The sequence below is a fragment of the Lagopus leucura genome, unplaced genomic scaffold, assembly GCF_019238085.1.
Source record: "Lagopus leucura isolate 7727_CA_CO unplaced genomic scaffold, USGS_WTPT01 Super-Scaffold_100030, whole genome shotgun sequence".
In the NCBI taxonomy this organism is placed as follows: Eukaryota; Metazoa; Chordata; class Aves; order Galliformes; family Phasianidae; genus Lagopus; species Lagopus leucura.
In genome coordinates, this window is record NW_024962281.1 from 5,307,239 (window position 1) to 5,331,506 (window position 24,268).

General features: G+C 43.4%; 1 protein-coding gene across 2 annotated transcripts; it reads left to right on the forward strand.

The window, feature by feature from the left end:
- Positions 1–418: 418 nt before the first annotated feature.
- On the forward strand, positions 419–22,752 carry G3BP1 (G3BP stress granule assembly factor 1). 2 transcript variants are annotated; one of them, XM_042881569.1, is made up of 12 exons: positions 419–526; positions 12,231–12,344; positions 12,942–13,023; positions 14,205–14,378; positions 15,152–15,242; positions 15,690–15,783; positions 16,127–16,331; positions 17,048–17,149; positions 17,702–17,813; positions 18,152–18,277; positions 18,361–18,491; positions 20,308–22,752. In XM_042881569.1, exons 2-12 carry the CDS (start codon positions 12,250–12,252, stop codon positions 20,512–20,514), a joined length of 1,419 nt encoding a protein of 472 aa, XP_042737503.1. In that variant the 5' UTR covers positions 419–526; positions 12,231–12,249; the 3' UTR covers positions 20,515–22,752. The 2 variants fall into 2 exon arrangements, with proteins under 2 accessions (XP_042737503.1, XP_042737504.1); XM_042881570.1 differs by having other exon boundaries at positions 18,382–18,491.
- Positions 22,753–24,268: the final 1,516 nt, after the last annotated feature.

Sequence of the window (24,268 nt, forward strand, 5' to 3'; positions counted from 1 at the left end):
CGCGCTCTCCTATTGGTCGCTACGCCCCGTGCCGCATGGGGGTTCCGCCCCTATCTATAACGGGGTTTACCAGCACCTTCTCAAGGGCGCTGCCGTGCGCCTCAACCACACTACCGCGTCACGCCTGCCCCGCCTTTCGCGCCTGTTCGCGCGGGCAGCGTCGTCCTATTGGCTAAGAGGAAAATCCATTAGGTCTCGCCCCGCCTCACCACGGAGAACTTCGCCGCCTATTGGTTCGTATCGGTGTCGGTCAATCTCCCTTCTTCGTGGAGCCAGTCCTCGTGGTTGATGGAGTGAGCTGCCATTCTGTTACCAGCCCGCCTCCTTTCCCCTCTCTAAGCCAACCGGCGTCCGAGTGGAGGAGAGCGGCGCTCTCTGATTGGTGGAGCTGCCTCCGCCGGGTTAGGCTGCGCGCCGGATATATCTAGCCGGCGGCAGAGCACGCCGTTGCGTGAGGTGCTTCTCGTCCGCCGGGCAGGCCTGTGGTCAAGCGACGCCTCCCGCTCCCGTCCCGCTCCGCCCGCAGGTGAGGGGGAGGGCCGGAGGTGGGCGGGAGGGAGCTGGCGGCAGCTGGCGGCGGGGCCGCGGCCTCGCGGGGACGGCGGAGGGCCGCGTGCGGCGGGGCGATCCCCTTTCCATCCCCCACCTCCACGTTTCCCCCCTCTTCTTCCCCCCCAAACCCTGGGGTAGGCCGCGGCCTGGAGGGGCCGATGGGGACGGCGATGGGGACGGCGCTGAGGCCGCCGCTCGTTCTCGGCCCTCGTCCCGCGGTGAAGCCCGCCCGGCTCCGGCGCGGCTTTGTGGGCAGCACGGCGGGGCGGGCAGCGCCCTCGGGGCCGTGCGTGGAGGGCGCGGGGTTGCCGGGCGCCGTTGGGCTGCGTGCTTACCGTGCGCGGGGGGAGGAGCGGCCGGCGCGATGTGGGGCTGCGAGCTTTGTTCTGCGCGCTGCATGCTTTTCTTTCTTCCTTCTATTTTTCCTTTCAGTCCCCTGCTTTTTATCCTTTGGCCGGTTTGTTTTTGCTGTGAGGTAACACGGCGCTGGTCTCCAAGGGCTCAGCGCTCCCTCCGGGCCGCCGGCAGCTCGGTGCCGCACGCGTGATTTCGGGGCGCTGGATGCAGGATTGCGGCGCGGCTCCGCTGCCCGTGTGACCTTGGCCGGGCCGGGATCGAGCCGAGATTTAAAGCGGTGCTGCTGAGAAGGCCGCTCAGCCTCCTGCGAAGCCCGAAATGCGTCTGGTTGAGCGGGGGGAACAACGGCGGAAAGGCTTGGGTATCGTCCACGTGCGCTTTGCTCTTGGATCCGCACGACCTGATGAATTTTTCCGGGGATACTGATGGCTTCTTTTGTTATGGCTTTCGTACACGTAGTGAGCATTCATTGCAAAAACAATGACTTGTTTTCGTGTTGTCGTCCCCCCCTTTCCCCCCCACGGTTGGCTGAAAGCAGCTTTTGCAGCAAGCCGCCATGTTTCCAGGCATGCTATTTTTGTCCGGCCTGTGTTGCACGGGATGAAGTGACAGCTTTAAGAAACCTGGACGGTGCTATCGAGCTCTAGAAGCTCACGCTTTCAGATGTCCTGAATTGAACGTTGTGTATTGGGCTGTTTTCAGCCAACCAAGGCTCTGAGCACGGGCATCAAAAAGGAGGGAGTGCAGAAGCTGGCAGACAAAAACTGCACTTGAATTTGTTTCTAAAATCTTCCTTTTGGCCTGGTTTTCACTTTTTAATAATAACTTCCTTTTCAAGTAAAGAGGAAGCCTAATCGTTTTTGCTAAAAGATAATTCTGTGATCATTCTATGGTGCTGTTATAAGCTCAGTCCCGTGAACTGGGCTTACCTCTTCCAGAGGGCTTTGAGTCCATATATTCAGTGAAGTCTTCATTCACTGTATTTACTTCAGTCAATGTATTTAGAGAAGTTCAGCATCTCTTTTTTGACCAGCTTAGTAGATCTTATAGCAAAATATAAGGTTACATCTCATCATTTATGTGATGAGGGATCTTGTACTCCAGAAGTCACAGAACGTCTTTGTGATTAAAAATCTCTAGCTTTTTTTATAGTAATGCCTATTCTAGGACCTTCTAGTTTGCCTGAAAGACAGCATTAAAACACACTGGGAAGTGGCATTCTGCAGTCTTAGGAAAAGAATCCCATCCACGAGCTTTAGCAGATGTGTATCTCATTTTTTTAAGTGTAAATAATCTTTTAGAAGGAATCTTGTATACATCAAATCTGGCTGTGAACAATGGTTTCTGTTTCTCAAGTTATGGGAAATAGGGGACTGCCTTTTTTTAATGTGCTTTCTGAGCGTGAATATGTTTGGCTGGAGCTAGAGAACGCAGTTAAAGTAAAGGAGAAGACCTGTCAGGAAGCTCTTTGCTTAAGTCCTGATTTCTGAGTATTTATCTGTATTCTTTTGAGAATGTATTGCAGAAGCTTGAGTTTGGTATCTCAGTTTCTACTTCAGAGTAGCAATTAGTTCAGAAAGAGCCAAACTATGCTGATGTTTCTTGACAGGGTTATCGTTCACTTTCTGTAGTGGCTGAAGGTGTACCTGAAAGCTGGTTCAGAATCATGGAGTCATGCATTCTATGATCATAAAAAAGCAACCAACCCAGCAGTTTCCTTTTTCTCCTTGCAAATGGTTGTAATAGTGTATACTGAGGAGCATAATTTAATGAAAATGCAATAAAGAAAACAAAAATGGTGTTACTGTGTATTGATAGTTCTGTTTGTAACTTCTGAGAGAGCGTTCATGAGATCAATGTAAATGGCCTGCTGGAAAACAGAACTTGAATTGTTGTAGTTTAATATTAAACCTGAGTTGTTTTGGTCCATCCAAGCAATACGATGAAAAAAATCAAAGAGGAAATCAAAGTAGAGCAGGGCTTTGGGTGGTGCTTGTTGTTAGCTGTAATCTGCTGTATTTGAAATACACCAAAGGGGGGAAGTGATGGGATCCAGTCAGTGATAGGCAAAACTTCCTATGGATGCCTGTGTGAAATATCCAGAATTGATGTGAAGCAACTGGCAGTGAACTTCTTGTGGGAATGAATAGTCCTGATGATCCTAAGCTACCTCACTGAGTAATTAAAGCTAGCAAAATGCTGCTCCCAACAACAACAAAAATCCACCAGACAAAACCCTTCATCTTCAACTACTGTAAGAATGCCCAAAACTTTGCAGGCAGTGAATATTCTCCTGGTGTGGAGTCCTAGTCTTGCTATATTAAGACTGGACCTCTTCCAGAAAGACGTAGCTGGTGGAGTACTTGCTTTGAGAGCTTGGAGATGGTGAGCTGTTGGTTATGGAGCTCTTCACAGATTTCTACATTCCTTACTGAGGCAAATATGAAATACTGAGTTTCAAAGCATTGGTGGCCATTTCCCACTTCCTTCTGTGTTGCTTCATCCTGCTTCTACTTCACCTTATGGTTTGCTATGCTAATTTTGTTTTGATTATGAATCTTAACAAGGGACAGATCAGTCTGAGTTGGCTGATAGACGTCTGAGGAATAGCAGTCTTCTGTAGCAAAATGGACAGCAGTGCAGTAGTTGACTCTTGAAAGGAATCTGTTGCTTGGCATGCAGAAAGCATTTCTGTTAAACCTTAGTTCTTAGTTCTTAGACTCGAATCCAAATGGGAGTGAGCTTGAATTTCACAGCAATATCTGTGTGGCTAGGTGTTCTAATCTGCTTCATCTGACTGCTCCTGAGTAACTTTTCCTTTTTACTTTGAGAAGCTGCAGTGGAGCCAAATGGAAAAAATGGCAGAGCTAAGAAGAGGACTGGACCTGCTGCCAACTTCATCGGGTTGTTGGAGCAGCTCTTGGATGTCAAAACAAAACCTGTTCTAATGGGAAAATCATAGGGTTTAAGTTGCTGCTTTATAGAGGAGCAATTTAGAGAACAGTATGGGCTCAAAGCTGACCAACTTCTCATTAAGGAAATAATTGATAAACAATTCAGATTATTGCTGTCTTTGAATAGATAGCACTTCTTAAGATTGAATTTTCATGGCTAAAATGTGTGGAAAAACAATTCTTCTCATCGTAGAATAATTGAAGTTGGAATGTGTCCAGTTAGATATGAAAGTCCTTCACCTTTGTTGAGGTAAACAGCCTCTTTGGGAAGATCTGATTTTTTTTTTTTTTTTTTTTTTTTTTTACTGAAAGGGTAGGAATATTTCTGTGGGTTTTTGAGGCTTTGAGAATTGAGAGAACTCAGATTTTCAAAAGGAATTAACTCTGGATTTCTGTCATATCACAAGGACCACTTGCTATAATGCTTCATGCAGTGTAGTTAACTTGTGGTCATCTGAAGTGTACTGATTGTGCTCAAGGCAGGTTATCTTAGTTTCCTGCATCAAGTTCTGTACAGTAGCCTTCCTTAGCTTGTTCTGTTTTAGTATCAGGACAGTTCCAGTTTCCTACATCAAAGTGAAGCAGGGTATAAGCAGCCCAAGAAGCATTTCAGTACAAGGAGGAAATGGAACGAGGCCTGCGCTCCAGTGTGTTGGGGTTGTTTGCCTAACACTGCAGCCCTGGTTACAGCTTCTCAGTAGTAAAACCATATGTCCAGATATGCACAAAGGACTTCAGAGAATTTAGTGTATGTGGGGGTTGTTGTGATGGTCTTGGGGTGCTCTAAAAACAGTGGCTATTTACAGACCTCTGTAGGCACCTGTTGAAGGTGAAAACTGGCTTGAGCTGCTTTCTCAAGATTTCCTCCTGCAGTTCTTGCAGTAGTGCCTCTGAGGCCATGTACCACTCTGTTCTCAATAGCTGAGTCCTCCCTCAGGAAGAATTCAGAATAGTAACTGCCAGCTCAGACCTCTCTTGCTTTCTCTAGAAAGATCAGGGATTAAGATGTATAGTTTGGTGCCTTGGTAACCAAAGCTTGGGAACCCTTTTTTAGGTCAGTGAGTATCAGATATTTGGAACTGAAATTTGTGTGCTCCCTGGAGCTTCTCCCTTACCTGTTTTGTGTCTCCTTTATGTAAGGAGTGACATGCAGCTTCTGGTAACTTGCTGAGAAATGCAAACGTTTCATGTTCCAGTATCATAAATCTGTAGTACGTGTTATTGAAACAAGAGTAAATAATACGCCTGTGAAAGTCAGTGTTGTTATCTCTTGGTAACATAAGGAATAACTTGGCTGGCTGTCTTCTGAGTTGGGGAACTTTTCCCCAGTGGTACAGAACAGCAGAACTTCCAAAAAGCGATGCCAAATAGGCAGTGTGAAGTGAGCTTCTCAAGCAGACGGCTGTAAAACCTGACCTGTCATGGATGTGAGGCAGCTGCAGTAAGCATTGCCTCTACAATAAAACATGTTTCTTGATGATAATTCCAAGCAGGAACACAAATGCTTCTGCTGCAATGTTACCCCTCTGTGTGTGGCTAATTTCACAGGTTTTGCTGAGTAGGAATAATTGCATGGTGTGAAATAGGAAATTGGAAGCCACTTGAAAGAACTTTAAAAAGGAGGAGTGGGAAAAATACTACTGGTGGTGTAGGCCCTACATTGAGGAAAAGGAAAGTGCTTTATGGGTGAAGGCAAAGAAAATTGATGAGAAACACTTGTGATATTTGTAAGCTGTTACTTAGATTCCAAGTTAGATCCCTTTGTGTCCTTTCCCTTTTAAACAGAACCTGACTTTGCTGTCCGTCTTTGCACCATAAGTGAGCCTTGATGCCTCTACCTACGAGGACAGTGTATATTTTCTTGCCCTGATTCACTGTTCCTTACTGTGCAGGTACAGGTGCTGCTCCCAACTAGCTTTGTGTTTTGTTTCTCTGCTTTTGATCTTCACGTTCTTGAAGTTGCATTCCTCTGGATGTGTCACTGTTCGTTTAGATTCTGACTAATAGCAGTAAAAATCACAAGTTTGTCTCTTTCTGGCTTGGCAGAGCTGAGCATTAAGAGAAATGCTGAATGTTGACTGGAAGCTGTCAGACTCCATCACATCTGTGTACTTGTGGCTCACGCTTGGGTCTGTTAGCAAAAACACAGCCTGACTTGTAGAATGACAGCTCTTCTGCAGCAATTCATGGTTTATTTGTATTCCTAGAGCGTTCAAGGGGCTGTGCATTGCCCTGAGGTGAGGCTCCCCATCTGCACAGCCAGCAGGGGCTGTTCAGTACCAGCATGTGCAGTGCTGAGTGTAATTCTGAGTAACTTGTTTTAGTTCTGTAGTAGCACACTTCACTTACAGGTAACATTGGATACTTTCTTATCCTGATTATTTGGATAGTCTGAATAGAAAACAGTTAAGCTTTGATTTGGAGGTTTTTTTGTAATGATGTATCTTGCAGATGGTACAATGTGCAGCTCTTCTGTGGTGTCCTTCACTGATATGTGTCAAAGATTTTAGAAAGTGGTTTTAATGTTGCTCTCCCTTCCTGCAGCGTGGTGTTAATAAAGCACAGAGACCTGTTTGCCTGAAGATGGCAACTCTGGTTCCAGACTAATTTTTAGATTTCAGCTCTTTAATGCCTCAGATGCCCTATGAAGCACTCCCTCTTTGTAGGAAGTGTGGCTGTGGTACAGAAGATGCTGTTCTAACAAATGGAGGCAGTTTGGTTTAAGGATCCAGATATGCATCTTGCAGGCTATTACTGAAGGCTCATCTGTGATGTGCCTTGGACTGCGTGCTGCTTTCCTCTGAGGACTACCTGCTTCTTTCCTATCAATACTTACTTTCCATGGACTTACTGGTGTTCTGGGGTTACTGAGACTTGAAGCTGATAATCTCACAAAGTTTGTTCTTCAAGTGTTTCATTATTCCTTAGGCAAGTTATCCCATCACTGAACTCAGCACTTGCCTGCAGAGTGCCTTGCCTTTGTGAAATAGTGCTGCCTCCAAAGGTGATTTTTCAGACAGAATCCTTTTTGTGTGGCTCTGTCACAATATAAAAAATAGGAGTAGCTGTGGGCAGGTATGCAATGACCTCTATATAAAATGCAGGCTGTGTTGCTCCTTGTGATGCTGTGCTTCTGAATTCTGTGTAACCTCTAAAGGAGAGCAGTTTTCAAACTTGTGTTGCCTACTTATTCAAACTGCTTTTCAGTCCTTTATTAATAGTTGGGTCTTGAGGTCAACAACAGGTAGTTCTTTCTTCCTTCTCTCCCTCAAATAGTTAAGACTGTTTTAAAATAAGGGCATCTCACATCTCAGTGTATTTGATATCTTGTTTTTAAATATGCATTCCCTTGGAAAGGTTTACATTACTCTTCCTTTTGAAAGAAAGCTGGTGCAGAGACCTGAACCCCTGGATGAGACAGGCTCTGGAGTTTGCCTAATGATGCACACTTAGCTTGTTGGTGTTTCACTGTTCAGTGTTTTGTATCTCAGTTCACACAGGTACTGGTTTGTTTCTTTGCTCAATCAGCAGCAGTAGCAAACAGTGGTCATGTAAAATGGTGGGGAGTGAGAAGAACTCCAGTTAATTCCCCTTTGTTGATTAACTTCCACTGCAGATTGTGCCTGCTGGAAGCATATTGGGCTGCTTTCATTATTTGTACTGGCTTTTTTCTCTTGTCTGAAACAGCAATCTTATCTGTTTCTAATGCTGGCCACTCTAGATAGATAGTTTAAGGCTTTGAACACTGTTACCAGAGCATTTTAAGAAATCCAAAATGATACTTAATAACACAACCTTATTAACTGTTGATGAAACCTTTTAAAGTCCAGCAAAACTGCCATTTGCCAGCTTTGTGCTGTGACGTGCTTTGATGCAGGCATCTTTCTTCCACATGAGCTCCTCTGGGAGTTTCTTAGCTCTTTTTATGTGAAGGAATTAACTGACATGAAAATAAGGGAGTAGAGCTGCATCAGGAGTCTCCCATTCCTGGTTTAAATGGGAAAAAGCTCTGTATAGGGAGCACATCAGTTACAGCATATTAACTTGCATGGAAAGGTAAAATTGCAGAAATGAAGGGCATGAATTCCACGTAGGAGAAATTGATTACTGTGTTGGAAGCAGCATAACAGCTCTGATAGTATCTTAATCAGTTAAACCTGTAATTAAAAGCATGGGGGGGAAACTGTTTTGGTGCTCTGTAAAATGCACCAATTTGTTGAGACTCATTTGCTGTTCCTGCTTACGTAGCACACCGACAGCCAGCGGAGCACGTGGGGCTGCTGCAGGGCTGTTCCCTGTCTGCTGTGCAATATTCCAGTCAAACGGAACTGTGATGCACTGTAGTGATCTTGTGGCTTTCGGATGGACTGCTGCTTCTGTTGGAACAGAAGTTAAAAATACAGATATAAAAAGCAGAGAACAAAGACACCAGGATGATATAAGAGCAGACTGTGGCCTGTTTGGAATGGGCTCCAACTTCAAAAATTGTGCTTATCTTCTGTCAATAAAAACAACAGTACTAACAAAGACAATTAAAATCCCAGCGTGCTTTAGGAAATGAAATTTGTGTTATTCCAGCCTGAAAGACTTGGTGATGTCTGAATCTTTGGCTTCCCACCTTGTGTCCTGTAGTCTCTGGTTGTCCTGAGAACCTGAATGCTGCAGTGTGTGTTGGGGATCCTTGTAGTACATGGGCAGTAATAGAAACAAGATGGATACTTGAGTTTTTCTAGTTGTGGGCAGCCAATGGTCAGTTGACTTTTTTCCAGTTTTCTCACCAAATTACTGTGCACAACCAACTAGCTAGCTGTTCTTTGACCCTATTAATTTTGTGGATGCTGATGGGTTCTGTGGACCTAAATCTAAATTTAATACACCATTTGCATAAATGGCTCTACTTTACATAACTGTACTCTAGAAATTCAGTGCCATTGATTTTCTGCCAAGTAGGAGTGCTGTAACAGATGGTGGAATTTTCCACCAGCCAGGTGATAACCACTGTAAAGGAGGTATTTGTCTTCCCCTAAGTCTCCTGGCTTAAGGAGTGGCATCACACTGCAGAATTGTTCTGATCCATTTCCTATAATTTGAGTTATTCTCTGCTTTACGTATATGGGGTAATATGAATGTGTGTTTCTGGGTGGACTTTAAATCATCAAATTTTCAGCTTTTCCTGTTAACACCCTTTCATTTCAATTGACAAAAATGTGTGGATAAGCTTCCATCAGAAGTAATACAGTGATAGCCCAGACATTTGATCCTGTCATGTTCTGTGCAGTATGAAACATTTCTCATTATTGTCGGTCAAGGAATAGAGGAACAGTGAAAATCACTTGGAGTAGTAGGCAGCAAATAATATCTGGAGGTGCTTGGCTTGTATCGTTCAGGTTGTGCTGCTGGCTGAAGATCAGGAACAGATGGCTGCTGGCAGAATAGCAGCAGGTGCAGCAGGAGTGAAAACAGATTGCAGTCCTCTGGTCAGATCATACAAAGGCTTTTCCCGTTTCTGTTTGGATGTTAATGAGAAGTGGGCACTCTGCTATTCTTCCTTCTGTGGTAAGAGTCAGTTCTGAGAGGACTTCTTGTGCCTTTTTCACTTTCAGTAGGGAGATCCTTTATTTTTGTCTCACAAATATGAGGTGCAGTCAGGAGCCACTGCCTTCTGTATGCCTTCAGTGCAGTGCTGGAGTGAGTCAGAACAGCTCTGGAGATGAGAGTGCTGGTGGGTTCATATAGGTGAGCTGTTGAGATCTGAGTGCTGCAGGTAACAGTTCCACGTCAGGTGAGGAGGGGAAGCTTTGTACGTTCATCCCAGAAGATAGGGGAAAATAATTCTCAGAGGAACCTGCTGTAACACTTATCACAAGTGAGTAGGAAGTCTTCTGGACATCAGTGGAAAAAAAGAAGGGGTCTTCGTTGAGGAGTGATGCACTGCCTGTACTCTCACCTTCAACCAGGATAGAGGAGCAAACAAGCAGTTCATGAATGTTCTTCTATATGGAGTTGCTGTGATCTGAGGGGATGCCATAGGACTGTTTTTCTAATAGTAAACTCATGGCACAGGGGCAAGGTTTTAAACAGTTCAGTTTTGTATTGCCAGTTACACCAATGGCCTGAATGTGGAGGAGCTCCCTGCCACTTGGTCCCACTCCTTCAGGGTTCTGCTGCTTGCTGTGCTGGTGTTTCAGAAGTGCTCTGTGGGAAATGGCTGCATGAGGACATCAGCTATGGTACTCACAGCTTGCCCTTGCTTTCCCTGTGGGTTAACACCTGATATTTTGTAGGGATCTTACTTAATGTACATTTTGAAGGCAATCAGTTACATAGATTTGAGGGTTTAGTTCAGTCCATCCTCTTAGACATCTGTATATGTAATATACTGTGCCAACAATTGAAAGGTTTCTTTAAAACCACAGATACTGAGAACTTCCTAAAATGAAAGTGATCTGCAGAATCTGAGCATCTCCTGTAGGGCAGACCCAGCTGTGGCATATCACTTGCTTCATGGTTAGCTCGAAGATATGAAAACATGGAAAGCTTCTTAGTGTACTGAAATGTATGTTCTGCCTCAATATTGCCTTGTTTTCTGTTTACAGTATGTTTGGTGTTACACTATGGCTTGGTATGGAGCAAGGGTGCCAGACTTGATTCAGCTCTATGTGAAATCCCATGCTCGGGGTCTCTTATGTTTTCTTTGGCATTTGACACTTCTGCTTTACATATCTGATACCACGTGCAGTGTGGTGGGTTCCTTTGCAGACCCATACATGCTGTGCATTTGAGCTGTCAATGCAGTAGACTTCCCTGGTAGGTCATCTCCCTGCTGAAGCTGTAATTTGTCACTGGTTCGTGGCATTTATGGGGCTTCTTGTCTGAGGTACAGCAAACACAATGAAAGCATCATACTGGAATGAACTGGGGCAAGGCTTAAAGCAGTACAGAGGAAAGGCAGTCTGAATGAAGCCAGGGAGGAACAGATGATACCCATGGGCAACTATTTACCCAGAGTAAAGGATGCTGTCCTGTGCAGTTCCAGCATAACTGCCAAGTGCTCTGCAGGCTCCATCAGATGAGTCTGTGTTAGCTTAGCTTGACCGCGTATTTCTAGATAGCACTGCTACTTCTTGAGGCTACTTAACAGTTGTAGTATTAAATAAAAGCAGATGAATGCAAATTCAGCAGTCAATGACTTTTTTTTTTCCCTCGAGGGCTCAAGTCAGTGGTGTATTAGTTTTGATTTGCAGCACACCTGAAGTATGTTCTGTTTGTATGGGCTGTGTTGTGTAGGGAAGGGATTCCGTAGGTCAGCAATAGGGAGGAGGTTCTCTCAGTTTTTACGTCTAGGTTTTGATCTTCTTTTGATAGCATTTGTTTGCCTCATTGTTGGTACCACTGCAAGCTCTTACTGTGAGCACTACAAAGGCAGGATAGTTTCAGGGAAACTGACTACTAGGTAGCCTATGTGACATCCAGAGCTGAACTGTCAGCTCAGCACCTATTCTGCTACCTTTTGGTATCCCAGAACACAAAGAAAACCTAATTCTGCTTATATTAGGAAGCTTTGTTAGGAGTACTATGGTGCCTTTTTTAATCAGTTTGAACAATTTGTACAGATACTTGAAGAGAAGGAAACAGATGCGCACTGTGTAACCTTCCTACAAAGACTTTTTTCTTATGACTTCGGCCTGCTGAAATGAGATAGGAGGTACTTAAATCAATTTGTCCCTTGGCCTGGGAATGGTACTGTTCATCTGACCTGGATTTAAATGACAGTGGACTTGTTCAGGAGAAATAAGGGAAGAGCAGCATGCGTTGGTTTGTAGCGCAGTACCTTTGATATAATCCGATATTCTTCCAGTGCTCCTGAGCAGCAAGTGCTGCACTGCTGACAAAAATAGATTGGACTTTTTCTGACCTTTTATAAATGCCCTTAATACAGTAGCATAGGCTTTACTTTGAAACATATGACTTTTAATTCTGATTGTGAAGTCAAGTGAGGTAAGTCGAACTTGGATCAACTGCAGATGACTTAGCTTCTTAGCAAATCCTCTTGGAGAGCCATTCTTGTTTGCTACCTGCGTTTTGCTGAGGGTATGTAGGATGACTAAATGCTGGAATGCTATGAGGTAATGTCCCTTGCCTGTGCAGCCTCTCCCACCTCTGGTTTGCTCCAGTGCAGTCCTCTCCCTCTCTTCAGCACCAAAGATTGATGACTCTGAAAATACATTGGGTAAACTGCTTACTGTGTAAAACTGCTAATAGGTTTTGGTGTGTGCTTTCTGCTGTGATTATGTGGCTTATGCTGTCTGTATGAGAACAGCAACACAAAAATGCTGCTGTTTGATAGGGCTTTTGCTTTTCTTTTAGTTTTCAGTTGACCAAAGAAATGGTGATGGAGAAGCCAAGTCCCCTGCTGGTCGGGCGGGAGTTTGTGAGGCAGTACTATACTCTGCTGAACCAGGCACCTGACTATTTGCACAGGTAAAGCTCTTGCTTCACTTCATGATCAGCTTTTGTGTGGTTTCTTTAAATCGTATGTTCAAAATCAGTAAGTAAACTTATTCCCATGCCTTAGCTTCATGTTTTTGAAGATATTGCATTTCATTTCGTTGTGCTTTGAGGTGGTATTCAAGCAATTGTTTTGAAACCTTCCTTCTAATTTCAGGATCTGTTAAAAGATTTCTCAGACCTTTCCACTTAAGTGGACAGCTGATCTCTGTTTAGCAGAGAGAAAAGTTTAGGACATTGTGAACTTGAGTTCCAGATTTTATCTGCTGTCAGAATATTGTCCCATGATATTTAGCTTCGGCTTGCAATCCCTTGTTATAAAATGGGTAACTTACCTGCAGTGCTTTAATTAAATAAACAGACACTGCTTCTTGCCTCAAACTTGAAGCCAGAGCTTGAGGGAAGCCTCCAGTGTCCTGTGTGTTCAGGGTACTATGTTTCTTTATAGCAGGGTAAGGAGAACAGGGTGCACAATCTAGTTCCTATGAGAGACTTTAGTCTTGGCTGTTATTGTTTGGGTACCTGACATATCTGAAGACTGCAGCTTATGCAGTTCTTTCTTTCCAACAGGTTTTATGGAAAGAACTCTTCTTATGTCCATGGTGGCTTGGATTCCAATGGAAAACCTGCTGATGCAGTCTATGGGCAGTCTGTAAGTATTTGGAAAAACTTACTGTCACTTACTACTTTCTTTTTTCCTTTGTGGTCGAGACACATATCCAGCTGTGATTCATCCACTTTGTCAGGTGGCTTTCTGTAGAGAAACATAGTGGAAGGGATGCCATTCAGAGGGACCTCAACAGACTTAAAGGTGGGCCCAGATGAACCTAATGAAGTTCAAGACAGCAAAGTGCAAAGTTTTGCACTTGGGCCAAAGGAATCCCAGGCATGTATATGGACTGGGAGGAACAGTCCATGAGAGTAGCCCTGCAGAGAAGGATCTGGGGGTTCTGATGGATGGGAAAACTTGATGTGAGCCAGCAGTGAGCTCTTGCAGCTCAGAAAGCAAATGGTATCTTGGGCTCCATCAGAAGAGGGGTGGACAGCAGGGCCAGGGAGGTGATTGTCCCTCTCCTGGTGAGGCCCCATCTGCAGTATTTTGTCCAGGTCTGGAGCCCCCAGTGCAAGAAAGATGGAGAACTGTTAGAGGGTCCAGAGGAGGGCCACAGAGATGATCAGAGAGGTTGAGCACCTCCCCCGTGAAGACAGGCTGGGGGAGCTGGGCTTTTTCAGCCTGGAGAAAAGGCGGCTGCGGGGTGACCTCCTTGCAGCCTTTCAGTACCTAAAGGGAGCCTATAAACGGGGAGAGTCAACTCTTTGGAAGGGTAGATAACATCAGGATGAGGGGAAATGGTTTTAAGTTGAAGGAGGGAGGACAGGTTGTATGTCAGTGGGAAGTTCTTGACAGAGAGAGTGGTGAGGTGCTGTAACAGCTGCCCAGAGAGGTTATGGATGACCTGTCCCTGGAATTGTTCACGACCAAGTTGGATGGGGCTCTGGGCAGCCTGGTCTAGCATTAAATGTGGAGGTTGGTGGCCCTGCTTGTGGTAGGAGGGTTGGAGATTCATGATCCTTGAGGTTTCTTCCAATCCAAGCTGTTCTGTGAAAGGGGAGGAACAACTGCCGAATTTTACACAGCAATAGTTAATCAAGGTATGCTTCCTTTTGTTGAAGTTCACAGTGTGAAATAGCTTGCAGAGCGAGTTTAGAGCTTACTGTCAAACTTTCTTGTATAAGTTTGGGTATATAAGTGTGTTGTTTCTTCTTTCACTGGAAGCTTCTAATTTATCAGAAATGACTCTCACAGTATAACCTGTATTCTGTCCTTCGTAGGATATCCACAAGAAGGTTCTGTCACTGAACTTCAAGGACTGCCACACAAAGATCCGTCACGTGGATGCCCATGCCACTCTCAATGATGGGGTTGTAGTGCAGGTGATGGGAGAGCTCTCCAATAACATGCAGCCCGTGCGCAGGTTCATGCAAACGTTTGTACTCGCACCTGAGGTATGTTATATTGAGTGACAGCATTATTGCAGTGCTTCTACTATCATGTCAAGATTTGAGGTCTGTTTCAGTGTTGGAATCTCCAGTGTTACACTGGGGAGGTAGTTTGCCACGCAGTTGGGTAGGAGTGCTCTGCAAATTCATAGGGGATTTGTGCTACTTCTGTGTGTTCATCAATTAACCTTGGGTATCATAATTATAGATGTAAATGCCCTGACTTGTGGCTTCTTGATAGCTACAGCACTTTTTCTTATGCATTCTTTAAAGTGGTTCTGTCCTTAGTTTGCCTTCCTAGCTACTTGTCCTTGTATTGGAATGAGTGGAAAGAGGAAAATGCTTTCTGTCCCTTGAAGACAGCATTTAGATTTTCTTGTTTGGTAAAGCACTTACATGGTGTTTTGAGGTCGCTTTCAAAATACACTACTTGAACAAAATGATAATGGGAAATGGAGGGAGGATTGCAAATTCACATTACTTTTCAGGCTTACTTGGGGCTAAGAACTAGAACCTTGAATCACAGGTTGCTCTGCTTAGTGCTCCATCAGCTATAAGAACAAAAAGCATTACATTTTCCTGTTGATTCATGCATGCTTGACTTCCTAGCACGATATCTTTTTACCTGTGTAGTGCACTTTCTTAAAGGAGGCAGCTTTGGATTGATCTTCTGTATTTGTGGGGGAAGGGTGACTTGCTTCAGCTGTTTGTGTTTTGTTACTTTACTTTTTGATATTGCATTTTATGTAATTAAATTATTTCTCCTCTTTTTCTTCTAGGGCTCTGTTGCAAACAAATTCTATGTCCACAATGATATCTTCCGCTACCAAGATGAGGTTTTTGGGGACTCCGACACTGAGCCTCCTGAAGGTGGGCACCAGCAGACTTGGTGTGATTCTGTTGGTGTTTGTCCCTGGGTCTGCTACGTGCTTTGTTTCCAGACTACAGGAAGTCTCTTTCTGCAGCATTAATCTTTATGATGTTCTGAGTCTTTTCCTTGCCTGTAGTTTTATTGTTTCAACACTGTAGTTTTCTGGTATCTTCTCTTTCTATTGAAAGAACTGCAAGGCCTTTTTTGGGCAGTAGCAATCAGATTTGTAGGCAGCAATTGTTTTCTGAGGTATTTAGAAAATGTTATTTGATGTCAGACAAAAGCAAGAACTCAAGTGGAAGCATAGCTATAAGGAAATGTCTGCTTAGCACTGTGTTTTGGTAGTATTTCCTTGTGCTCCTTGCAGAGACTTCAAATGTGTGTTGGTGGGAGATGAGTTGGAATTGAGTACTAAAGCAGTGTGTGGTGTTTCTTACTTCAATTAGAATCGGAGGAAGAAGGGGAGGAACCTGAGGAAAGACAACAGACACCTGAGGCTGTTCCTGATGATACTGGTGCTTATTATGAGCAGACTGTCAGGTAATACCTTTGTTCGATTGTAATATTGACTACTTAAAGAACAAGTCGTATGAACTTGCTGCTACACGTGATTTTTCCCTTTTGACAGTTGAAAGACAACTGAAACTTAAATGCTGTTATGCTTAGTGCAGAGACTCCAGATTATCAGAAGATGTAATGCTTTGGTCTGTAGTGTAATAATGTGAAGCTTGCATACTTCTGCAGTGTAGTTTTATTTAGATTACCTTTGTTCGTCCTCTTTAATGAAAAGTGTTTTTGTCTTTGTTAAACAGGTAGCATTCCTTACTACTCAGTAATCTAATCAGATGCAGTAAATACCATCCTTATTTTCTTGTGCTAATAGCAATGACATTGAAGAACACCTGGAAGAGACAACTGCAGAGGCAGAGCCTGAGCCAGAGCCAGAACCTGAACAGGAACCTGAGCCAGAGGTGCAGGAAGAAAAATCTGAGCCAGTATTGGAGGAATCGGCTCCAGAAGAAACTGTGGAGAAGAGTCCTTCTCCAGCTCCTGCTGATCCAGCTCCTGCTGTGCAAGAGGACTCCAGGGTAATAACCATGTGTGACTCTTCATGTTCTTTCGTCAGGAATTTTGACGTGCTGCTTTCTGGTGAGGGAAGTATCTGGAATTAGATAAGTGTTTAAATGCTCTGTAATTCTTTCCTGGGTCCAGATACTTCTTTTCATGAGCAGTTGCCTTTTTCTCATTGGCTTTTATACAGCAGTAGATAGTTGAATTTCTACGTAGTAACTACTTGTCTAAATTCCTATGATCTAAAGGAAGACTTTGTAAACTTGGGGGTTTTGGAACTTTTGTAACAGTGAGAGGCTCAATTTCTTAGGTTCTTAGGTCATAAACAGAGCTTCTGACATTATTTACAGACTGTAGCCAAGATGCAGAATCAGGAAAGTGGTTGAGATGCATTCCTAGCTGTTTCTTTTTTTTGTCGCTCTGTAGCGTCAAAGGAGTCAATAGTTGATAAATGAGTACTCCATAGAGCAATGCTTTGATTAACTTTATTGTGGTACTTGGTGCTAGATTGTTGCTGTCTCAAATTTCAGTTCTACTTGCGTGCCAGAAACAGGTTAGAAGTGGAGTTCAGTTATTGTAATAATGTCTTCTGAATTGGGATGATTTGAAGGGGATTTGGGCAAACTGCTGATAGTTGAATCCATAATGTCACGGATTACTTAAAACTTTGACACTGCTAACAGACATGGTAACATCAGGAATATGGAGTTGAGTCTAATCTCTATTTCTTCAGGCATTTTCTTGGGCATCAGTAACCAGTAAGAACCTCCCTCCCAGTGGAGCTGTTCCAGTATCGGGGATACCACCTCATGTTGTGAAAGTACCAGTCTCACAGGTAGGAATTCAGCATCTAAAGCTGTTTCACTGCTAAACTGGCTGGCAGGAAGCTGAGATGGGAAAGAAGTAGTGAAATCAGTGTGATGATGAACTGAATTCTTAGGCACTGAGGACTGTCTAATTCAGTATTCCATGGTGGATGTCATAAATGCTGTTCCTTGGTTTTTGGACTGAGTAATTCCTCATGGAGTAAAGAGATTATGACTGCTGATTGTATCTGCAGTCTAAAACAAATGTACTTAAGAGGAGAAGCAGTTTTTCTGACTTTCTTCCTTTGCTTATTGAGGAACAAGGTTTTGTCATGAAATGAGTGTATTCTGATACAGCCATCCTTCAGGCAGTCACTTCTTGTGCGGTTGTATGGAATGACATAGGGAACTTTAGGCTGTGGCACTCAATATCAAATCAATGTGTTTAGTCACAGGTGAGAAGAATGGAATTCAGGCTTTTGACTTAATTTTCAAGAGAATTGGTAAAATTACTTGATAGTGAGCTCTTAAATGCACTGCTGTTTTCTGTTTGCATGATAATTGTCTTTGAATTCATACAGCCCCGTCCTGAGGCCAAGCCTGAATCTCAGACTCCACCACAGAGACCTCAGAGGGATCAGAGAGTGAGGGAGCAGCGAACAAGCATCCCGCCTCAGAGGGGTCCTAGGCCAAGTAAGAAAAGCCACAGAGTGTGAAACTTTTCTGCTCTTTGATTTGGTGGTTTTGGGGAATTGGTAAACAGGAGTGTTGAGAGTCTCACTAACATTGAGGTTTTTCTGCTTACCTGGATATTGAATGGCATTCTCTGAAGTATCCAGGTTTTTATTTGCTATTTGCTTTCAGTCAGATGACAGAAAGCAAGCTTTTAGAAAATTCCTGGAGTAGGGTATGTATAAATGGGTATAAATTCCTATGTGTAAATGGGTACACAGTCTGGATGCTCATTCTGTGATGCTGTTCTTGTTTGTCTGTGGAACTGTCTTTTCTTAAACTTTACTCTTATGTTCAAGTTCGTGAGGGTGAACAAGGTGATGTGGAAACAAGGCGGATTGTGAGGTACCCAGACAGTCACCAGCTCTTTGTTGGGAACCTTCCCCATGATGTGGATAAAAGTGAGCTAAAAGACTTTTTCCAAAGTAAGTTGGTAGTTCTACTCCTCAGGCTTTTGGGGTTGCAGCCATTGGTGTGGCCAACAGAACATTCTAATGTATGACCCAAGAACTTGGCTCTTCTCTTGCAGGCTATGGCAATGTTGTTGAACTGCGCATCAACAGTGGTGGAAAGCTCCCCAATTTTGGGTTTGTGGTGTTTGATGATCCTGAACCAGTTCAGAAGATCCTTAGCAACAGGGTAAATAAACTTTCAGTCAGGCTTCTTGCTCTGTTAATAACAGGCAGTGTTTTCCAGGTGCTTCTGATACAAAAAGGTAGAGTCCTGATCCTGTGAACAAGTAAGATCTTTCCTTATTGAATTGTTGACAAAAGGGGTTGAGGGGGAGAAACTATACTAGTGTTCAAGCTGAGAAGGGTTCCTTGTAACAAAGGAAAAGTACCTGCTTAGTTTATCAGCAGTGATTGTTCATGGAAGATGTACACTCCATGAGTGTGTGTGGGATGATGGTAGGCAGTGAATCTGGATGCACCTCAACTGTGCCACGTGCTCCCTTACAGTGTGTTTTCTCAGTGGAATCCTTTCTTTTCTTTAATGCTATATGACAGTATTACTCCTGTATTTCTGACCTTAAATCGAAAGGTAGGTTATCATAGAATGGCTTAGATTGGGAGAAACCTTCAAGATCTAGTTCCATACCTCTTGCTGTGGATGGTGTTGCCAGCTACTGCGTCAGGGCCCCTTTCAATGTGGCCTTGAATGCTTCCAGGGATTGGGCTTCAACTTCCCTAGCAGACTTTTTTTTCCTTGAGGTGCAGTTTGAGATTAGGATATTTTGTGTGGTTAGGCACCTTTAGCTGTAGAGTGTCAGCAGCATTTCTAGCAAAGTTTGTGTTAGTGTTGTTGAGCTTCATGTGATTATAGAAGCTCTTAAAGGGAGCTGGTAATTTAAGATCTTAGTGCTGATAAAGTTGCTTCCTTTAAATGCTTTCATTTTTGCAGACAGCAGTTCCAGTGTGGTCTAGGGTAAAGTTTGAAATGGGTGACTTGAAACCATTGCTAAAAGTAGGTTGAGTTGATCTGACTTTGACCCTAATTGGTTTGGGAGCAAGTAGTTCAGTGGCAGTGGGTCCTTAAGAAGTTATCCACAGCTAGTGTGCAAACATCACCTTTAGTAGTGATTTAAACTTGCCTGTTTGTTCTTGGATTCAAACCAGAGAAATCCACTTCTGTGCCCTTCTGCAGTGGGAGAGGTAGCTAAAGGCTGAGTGCTGGGCTCTGTGTATGGAGTGTACAATACCAGAGACGTGCTCAGCTGGAGAATTTGTGGCCTTTGTGTACTTGTTCTAACTGTTCCACTCTAGCTGGAGCCAGAGAACAAAGTGGATGCTGAATTCTTAGATGTGGGATGTGTAATAGGCTTTCAGAGTTGGTTCATTCGGAGCATCCTTCATGCAGGCTCGTGTAAATGCTTAAGTTACAATGGATGGACATGCTATTCTAAGATTTGATTTTTCTAAATACATCTTTAAACCTTTGAAAGTGATTTTTACACATCTCCTACCTTGCTTGAAGAGCACTAAATTCTATTGCATTGCAAGGAGACCCAGTGCTTCAGGCAAAAATGTGTTCCTGAAACAGACCAAAGTGGAAGATTTCACACTGCTATACAGGCCAGTGATAGAGAGGATCTGTCATTCTTCGTGTCATAGGATTAAGCTATCTGGGACTCTGGTGACAGACTGAATTGGTGTGTATTAATGAGATCAGGGTACTGCTAATAGGTCAGCTCTTTTTGTAAGAGGTATTGGAATGCTCATCTTTTATATCATGTTTTCAGAAGTGTCACTTCTCCACATCTCCAGCCACTTTTCATCTGTGTCAAGCATGAGACCGGTTGTACGGTTTGACCACAGTTACATTCTAATCACAAGTTATAAATGCTTTTCTTTCCTTGGATGGAAAGAAGAGGATGAGAGAAAATAGCAGAAATCTGCTTGACTTCTGAAGGCTTCCAGATGAATTCTGAACGAAAATATCTTCTCTTCTGTTACAGCCCATCATGTTCAGGGGAGAGGTGCGCTTGAACGTGGAGGAGAAGAAAACACGAGCTGCCAGGGAGGGTGACCGCAGAGATAACAGACCACGCGGACCTGGAGGCACTCGTGGGGGGCTGGGAGGTGGGATTCGAGGGCCTCCACGTGGAGGAATGTCCCAGAAGCCAGGATTTGGAGCTGGAAGGGGGATCGGGCAACGCCAGTGAATGCATCGTGGATGTTGACGTGGTGGTGCAACCCCTTTTTACCTGCAGATTTGTGAATTTCAGCCTTGGGTATCTTGGAATGTGGCCCTAGCCTGTTATAGACTGCTACGTTTGATACTATTTTGGCCCCTTTTTTTGTTTGTGTTATGGTTTTGTGATTTTTTTTTTTCTAGTCCTTGTCCCAGATTCCAGCTTTGTGGAACAACGCTTTAGGAAAAGTGGATTTTAAAAAGAAAAGAACTGAATTTCCTTGCTCACCTCAAACTTACGGACTGGATTTTTTTGGTACCAGTGGTCTTTCCTAGAAGAATGTCTTTTTTCTTTTCTTTTTTCCTCCCCTCTCTACTGAATTTGGGTGCATTTCAGTCAGTGGAATAATATTTCACATGCATGCATTCAAGAGCCTATAGGAAAACATAGTACTTGGCAAGTATTTCAAGGGCAGGAAAATAAAACTTTGATTTATCCCTTGAGGGTCATACGAACATCATCTGATCTGGAGATATTGCCACCCGAAAATTGACGTTCACCTTTCTCTTTGTGGCGCTGTAAAAGTGGAATAATGAGTATCCATAGAATCTCTTTTTTCTTTTGATACGTGATCACGGAAAAGAATTCTAACTGCTGTTTTACCACTTTGAAATTTTGGATTGTGGGATAGGTTTTAAATGTCTAGAACTTGACTCTCAAAACACTTTTCCTGAACTTGTGGAATTTTTTTATTGAACTAGGGAGGTTTTTTCATGTTTAGTTTGTATTTGTATAAAAAAAAAAAAGCAAAATTGTTGTGCCTTCTATTTATCTCTCATTCCAGTCTTGGCAAATTGTTTAAAAAAAAAAAATAATAATAATAAAAATAAAAAAGGTCTAGATTTGCTTTATCAAGTCAAGAGTACGCTGGAGTTCTTCCAAGAGGAAGATGTACTTTCTTCTGTCAGTAGGCTTGCTAGGTAGAGGTGGTTATAGCTCAAGTCTTCAATACTGTCTGTTCTTCATCAGTTTGGCATTTAATCAAAAACAAGGATAGCTGGGCAGTTCTCATTACTGATGCTGTACTTCTGTCACATTCTTTAAGTTTCTCTCTACTGTGATGGTTTTGCCATTTAGGCAAATTCCCTGCTTCTGCCAGACCTGATAGATGGCATAAGCATAGGAGGTGCCTCTCTGTCCTGAAATTATTACATTGAACACTCTCCAGTACTCCTAAAGAAGCTGAAACTGATGAAACCAATTTCAATTATGGGGATTTTAAGATCATATTACTCAAAACAGCATTATGTTTCTGTGTAAATATCTGGGTAGGAATGGCAGTGTTGAGTTTACACCAGACCTCAGAGTTCTTGGTTATATGAAAGAACTGTGTAGTAAGCTTCTTTATCTGTGCTAGGGTTTACTGTTTCCATGTTTTCTTGGTTTATTAATATAACTTCTGTGCTTTGTTTGCTCTAAAGCTGGAGCAAAACTGCCCTAACTACAAAGGGTGAGTAGGTATTACCTGTTACAGAGCAGTAACTCACTGTCACTTACTTGCCAAACATAGTGATTGAACCTGGTTGTACTGAATGTCAGTAGAGTGGTGGGTTTTGTTCTGTTTTGGCTTCATCTTTAGTGTTGCATCATTTCCCTCCTTATGGATGTTTCTCAGATATCCTGATGAATGGAGGAGAGCTGAAGTGCAACAGCAATAGCTGTGGCTGTGTGTGCCCTCTCACAGCCAGCAGTGCTACAAATGCATACTGCTTCCTCTTGTGGTGGTAACTGGTATTTATTTTTTCTTTGGGGGGAAAAAACAGCTCTTCTCATTAGGAATGACCATCGAGTGAAGGTGTGCAACAGAACTGTTTCACTGAACTGTCCTTGTTTGTGTGTTGTTTTGTTTTTTTTAATTCTCATATGTTGTTTCTGGTGTTCTTGATGTTAAATCCAGGACTGCAGTAACAGGTTGCACTTCCCAACTGCGGAGGTGCTATTAATAAAAGTTTCTATTGCTCTTCAAATCTGTGAAAGCATCCATAAACGTGAAAAACCCCCAACTTTTCTGTAGTGAAGTCAGACAATTCTGGCTCACTTTCATCCGAGTTGAGAAATGACTGAGGAATGTCAGTGAAGAACTGAAGTATGTAAAGTGAAGTGTATCTTGGTTTTGTATTAATCATACTCTGTGTTAAACAGTGAGACCCAGAGAGTGATCTTGTCAGAGAGGATGACAGGTAAAATAAAATATTTACAGAAACCTTTTCCTTGGGGGTATCTTGTGCAGAAACACTTCTCAGAAGCAAGTTATGCTGAGAGCATCTCAAACAAAACATGGAGTGACACTTCAGGATGTCTGATTGTGGTTGTGGTTCTGTGCTTAGCAAATAACCAACCATGCTGAAAAGACCTGTAAAGCTTCACACTGGCTTTTTTTGTTTAATGCTCAGTAGCTGTGTGCTCTGCTGGTTTATGCAATGACTGTGCTGTTAAAACCTCTATCATCTGAAGCCTTCAGTGCATTGTGTGTTTTAATGGTGAAGCTGTGATTTGATTGTCTTGGACTGCAAACAGGCTGGAGTACCTACAGCAAAGATGATGTCTGATGTTTGAAGTCCACAAACTCTTCTGGGACAGAAAAGGCCGCAAGGAGATGTCGAGTGAGCAGAACTGCCATGTTCCCTGCTAGCACCTCTGCTGTAGTCTGAATGGTGAATCTTGGGTTCTTTGAAGTATTCTTGATGCCCATGTGCTGCAGAATAGAAATGGTAGTGAAGGTTGGTTGGTCTGTTAAGGCTGCTCTCACCTTCTACAGTAACATGCATAGTACGAGGCTGACCTCACCACCCTTACCTTAACTCTGATCTGGGGGTACAGTGCATCTAGATATGCCTGGTGAGATCTCTACCCTGGTCTCTTCTGACTGATCTTTATAGCATAGGGTAGGATGTGTAGAAATAAGTTTCTTTACCAGAGTAAGAAACAGGCTGTGTGCTGGCACACTGCTTCCAGCAAGCTCCAACATGAGTCTGGAGGAGAAACCTCAGTATTTCTCAGCAGTAGCAGGGATATCCTGCACATGTGGGAGCCTGATTTCCTTGGGGAAGAGGATGATTCTCAGTGCAAGCATGAAGATTGAGTTGATCCCAGCAGTTTCTGATTCTGTGTCTGCCAATCTTTCCAGTCAAACTGTATTTTTAGTTCTTTACGTGCTGCCTGGGGCTAGGAGCAAATGACACGCTGGCAATTTCCCTAATTACTTCCTGCTAAAGCATGCACAAACGATCTCGGTGATTATTTCATTTCCATGCGGTGCCATTCTCCCCTTGGCTGGTAATGTGGGAGAACGACTCTTAAGATCCTGATAATCTTGTTTCCATGTTGTGTGGGAGGTGGGTTAAAGGCTGTGTGAGTGGCAAGGTATTAATAGCTTATCCTGGGAGACAGAAGGCAATCTGGATGCTTCTAAACTCCATTTCTTAAAGGTAACAGGCTATGAGCTATTGATGTGTTCTTGGAGTTGAAGGGCAGAATGTTGCCCTTCTGTTTTCCATCACAGAATTCCACTTGTCATGCCAGGTGGGATCTGCTGCTGCACTGATGCATTCAGACACTATGGAACCACATGACTGAAGGAAAAACAATCTTGTCTCTCTTGATTCAGTGTCAGTGATGGTCTGTTCACATCCCCAAATATTCCTTTGGCTGTCTGCGCCATGGTAGGTTTATTTCCCAAGGGGTTTTTGCTGCGCAGTAGTTGCAAAAAGGCATGTGGAAATCT